Below are 4,804 nucleotides of genomic sequence, written 5' to 3'. Positions count from 1 at the left end.
ACGTGAACGGGCCTGAGGTCGAAAGCAGATACTCCCCGGGCAGTGAGCAAGGTGATCCCTTTAGCTCCTGCCATACTCCACAAGTTGGCTTCATCCTTAGCCAACATCAGGGCTGTTGTGATGTTTGGGGTAGCGCCGTTGAAAACACAATCATTGCGGTGCTTCCAAATGGTCCAGGCCCCCAGAATGATCAGGGAGTTTAACCTTTTCTCATTTCACCACCCACCGCACTCTCCACCATTCTCCACCAATCATCGAAGGAGACCTCAGTGAGCTGTGGGGCAAGGATTTCTAGGCCAACATGCTGGACAAAACAGAGTTAGCAAGGAACCTAGTACTAAAATATCTCCTTTTTTGCAATACCATTATTTCAGTGTACAAGACAGCGTGAATGAAAACCTAGTCCCACATGGTCACATAGATAAAAGTGTTAGGGAAGAATGACCAGAACCTTATCCATTGCATTGACTAGGGTTACACATATACATTGTATGGACCAAATGGGCCATGAGGCCTACATGGGCCAAAAAGAGAAAAGGGAAAGAAAATGTATATCTCTCTCTATATATGTTAACAAAAACAAGATGTCTATAGATGGTTCACTTTTACATAACTCTGAACTGAAATTCCAATTGAAAATATAAAAAATTGAAGTAAAATTTAGAATGATGGTAGCTAGTAGCAATGCAAGATATGCATATATGGAAAGTGTGTAAATAAACTAAGCAGGATAATCAAACAACACTCATACATTTTCACTTTATACCATATCAGTTTGCAAAGTTACTAGAACTAAAAGTGCAGGTACCTTGAAGATGTTTCTTCCAAGATAACAGTGAATTCAAAGTTATTCTGTGGAAGTAGCCCCACAGTAAATAAACATTTCTCTTCATCATATGCAAAATCCTTCCCATCAAGTTCAGAACTGTATGTTTGCAACAGTTTATCAATGACCTTTCGGCCAATACCCTTACCATCAACTACCTTATCATCCTCAGATGTGATGGAGACTTACAATGTAACCAAAAGCGATTTCAGAATAAAACATATGAGCAAGTAACACATGCAGAACAGCAGAAGAATTGTACCTACAATGTAACCAAAATTAATTTCAGAATAAAACAAATGAGCAAGAAACAGATTTTCAAAATTGTCCATTACACTGTATTGGTAGAAAACAGCATCGACTCCTCTAAGCTTCACAGCGAAGTGGTTTGACAACAACCTAATCGGCTTTCCTTCATGACCAATGCTAGGTCGTGCTATCGGTGTGCGTTTAACAGTGTCATCCTTAAGCACTTGGACAGCTCCAGCCGTTTTAGCAGCCATACTATCAGGCATCCAAAGAAAATCGTTATTCAAGTGTAAGAGATAAAAAAATGAAAAAAGGAAGAAGAAATAGCACATAGACACATAGATGAGTTTTCCTTGCGAGTATTGTGAAGAATGATATTAAACATGTAGGCAAACAAATCAGGCAAAATGATGCCATCAGAATTTAATTTTATGGAAAGATGAATTTAATTTTATGGAAAGATGAAGGAAATAGCATATGAAACATGAAGGCATGCAAATAATGCATGTGAATAAGGTAAGATGCTCGTGTTCCATATGACAAAGAAACAATAGATAACCATTGGAATAAATCTTTGCAAAAATAAACATTGTAATGTTCCATAAACACAATAAACTTTGTTAGGGGAGATCCTCGTCAAAACATGGAGCCTGGCTCTAAAAACAAAAGAAACACATGGTATTTACTAGAGAATACTTAAATGCTGCACAATTATCCATAATAATTAAGACAATACAATCAACAATACAAATTAACATTTGAGTATTCTGCATCAATATGCATCCATTTCAACTAATTCCACCAAGACAATCTACAGTGACAACTAAATTAGCCATAGCTTGCATCACTTTGACTCTTGACCAATCCTCAATTGGTGCAAAAGACAACCAGAAAATGCGAGTTGTTACTGGAGACATCACACTGACAAACCAATACACAGAATAAAACAAAGAGAGGAATGTAAATAAACATATGCTTATAACATCAATCAAGCATTTAGTGTATGTTTTTGTCTTTCTACAAAGAAGCTCAAGTGAAAGGAGCAGATATTACCAAAGTTTTCTTGCAAGAAGAATAAGTTGTTTGATGCATGAAACTGTAACCTTATGGCATTTTGTTTGAAAGCAAAAGGAAACAAAACAATAAATCAATAAACAAGAAGGACGTACATATTTTAAAAAGGAAAACCGAAAAGGTAACCCAAATGCCTATTGATTCCTGCGGGATCATTAGCAAAGAAGCCCAAAGGCCAAGTGGCAATATACATTTGGGGACCATTTTGTGTAGAAATTTGGCTAAAACACTGTAAAAACTCAGAGGAATGTGCTTACACAGAGAACTAGATGGCACAAAAACTACAAATCTCCATCCAAATAAAATATGTCTACAACAGAGTCTAGCACACTGTTTTCAAACTCAGAAAAAGGGGAGCAAAGATGCATTTGGCTCTAGAGTATCAAAAGCAAATATACAAGTAAACAAAATATCCGTCCACCACAAAACCAGAAAGGCCAAGGCCCAAAGCAATAAAAGCACATCCCAAGATATCTCACAAAGTGCATAAGTAAATTTTGGGAAACACCACTAAATCAGAAAACTAAGTCTAACTCAATAGAAACAAGTTGTGTTTGGTAGAACACTGTTCTCAGTGGCCAAAAAGATGTGGTATTACCTCCGCATCATCATAAATTGCAAAAACATTTGTAATTTATAAACAAAACATGACGAAGAGGAAAGGGAGATGAAAAAAAAAGAAATGAAACAACTGACGCCTCGACCTCAAAGCAGTGCTAGAGGGGAAATAGAGGAGGAATGAGCCTAATAAACACAGTGACTTCAAACCAATCAACGTATAAGCTGGAACAGAGGTAAAAAAAATTGTAGATCATAAACTAACACTACAAAACTATCACCAACTCCAACCCAAGAGTCCGAGACTCTGAGGTGCAAAACTGCAAGCTGATTTTCAGAAATCCAAAACACAACTTTGAAGTTTGGACCTAATAGATTACTGTTGCAATGTTGAGCTTCTATTTGGTTCAAAATTCTATTGGGGGATACCTGTGACGTGGGTAAATTGAGGTTGATAAAGAAAGTTTGCAGGCTTTAGTGAACATTGTTGGCCATCGATGGATGATGCGGTGGGTGTGAGAGTAAGCGTGGGCTATAGTTTAAGCATCAAAAACTTTGTGTAAGTTAATACTTCTTCTTCAATGTGTTAGGATCTGAACTGTAACTCTCATTGAGAGGATGGCACTAGGAAGAGTTGGGGCAATTTTCTAGGTTTTCTTTCCACAATGCCATGTCCAACCAAGGGTTGGGGATACATATTTATAGCTAGCCAAGTAGCCAACCAGCCAAGCATCAAGGCATATGCTAGTCTAAGATGCCTTTTTGATGCTGTCCTATCTAGTCTAAATGCCTAGGACTGTCCTACTCTAAAAGTAGTCAACAAAAGTGGTGCTGCAGCAAGCATATGCTGCAGCCCCACTGTCCTTAACTGCCAAGGACCAGCAGTACCCACTGTCCTTAACTGCCAAGGACCAGCAGCAACAGTACAGCAACCAGCAACCCCACAAGGACTGCAAGACTTATCCAGCATTCTCCCCCTAAGCCTTGTGCGTCGTCTTATGGGAACGTTGGACCATCCCGGTCCAGGAACAGAGCTCAAGGAACTTGATCCTCCCAAGGGGCTTGGTGAGTAGGTCCGCAAGCTGATCCTTGGTGTTGATGTAGCTCGCCTTGATACTTCCTTCCTCCAAGCAACCTCGAATGAAGTGGTACCTCACCCGGATGTGCTTGCTCCGCTCATGGAAAACGGGATTCTTTGCCAGGGCCAGAGCGAACTTGCTGTCCACCCTGAGCTCCACCGCTCTAGTGTCTCTGCCAAGGAGATCACCGAGCAGTCGGGCAAGCCAAAGCGCCTGAGTTGAAGCAGCATCTGCAGATTGAGTGAGACTTTATGTGAGTAGGATTTGGGTTTTAGTGATCTTTAAGGTGGTTAATTCATATTTTCGAAGAGACAGAATCCACCTCCTGTCGACAAACACACAGACTAACAAGCAACAAACACAAGAGATTTTATTTATTTTGCCAAGGGGGGTACAACACTTCTGGGGGTAAGACCAGAACATGTACTACACGACCGGTTACAGCAACACAACTGAAGGGGGTACAACTCTAAACTGCGGACCATGACGGCTTCATTCCCTGGGCAACTTTGGGCTGGGCATACTACTCACGAGGCGAGTCTTCTCCTTGGACTGAGTGGTCTTCTAACGGGATGAGGAGGGCCAGCACTTCATCCTTTAGAGTCCCGCCCGCTGGAGGGGTTTCTGGCGCCTCTCCATCCGACACCTTGGAGTTCCTTTCCGAAGGCGGTGGCGCTGGGGTGGCATCCGGGCTCTTCCATTTACTGGACCCTGGGGCGATGGGAATTTCTTCAAGGATAGGGGCCTCTTCATCCTCGATGGCCACCATCCTCCTCCTAGCACGAATGGTGAGGTGGGCATCCTTCAGTTCCTTGGAGTGCCGATCCTCGGCCTCCTTGAGAGCCTCAATGGCAATGGCCTCATTGCTTCGGGCGGTTGCGGCTCGAGCTTTGGCGGCGGCTAACTTCACCTGAAGCCTCCTCACCATAACCTCTGCGTCCTCGACCCTACGAGTCTGCTACTTCAACTTAGCAGCCTGCTCGTCGTAGAGCTCGTCCAAGGTGAGAAGGTAGGCAGC

General features: G+C 41.9%; 1 protein-coding gene across 1 annotated transcript in view; it reads right to left on the bottom strand.

Annotated features, from left to right (window-relative positions):
• LOC101779363 (protein argonaute 16) overlaps positions 1 to 4,555 on the bottom strand; it is a 10,233-nt gene extending 5,678 nt beyond the window's left edge. Inside the window, exons 1-2 of the mRNA XM_022826667.1 lie at positions 4,318 to 4,555; positions 803 to 1,010 (exon numbers count right to left, since the gene is read on the bottom strand). Coding sequence (XP_022682402.1) covers positions 803 to 1,010; positions 4,318 to 4,555 — 446 coding nt within the window. The remainder of the gene's footprint in view (positions 1 to 802; positions 1,011 to 4,317) is intronic.
• Positions 4,556 to 4,804: the final 249 nt, after the last annotated feature.

The sequence above is a fragment of the Setaria italica genome, chromosome V, assembly GCF_000263155.2.
Source record: "Setaria italica strain Yugu1 chromosome V, Setaria_italica_v2.0, whole genome shotgun sequence".
In the NCBI taxonomy this organism is placed as follows: Eukaryota; Viridiplantae; Streptophyta; class Magnoliopsida; order Poales; family Poaceae; genus Setaria; species Setaria italica.
The sequence above is the reverse complement of the archived record's forward strand: the minus strand, read 5'-3'. Positions and strand labels throughout refer to the sequence as shown.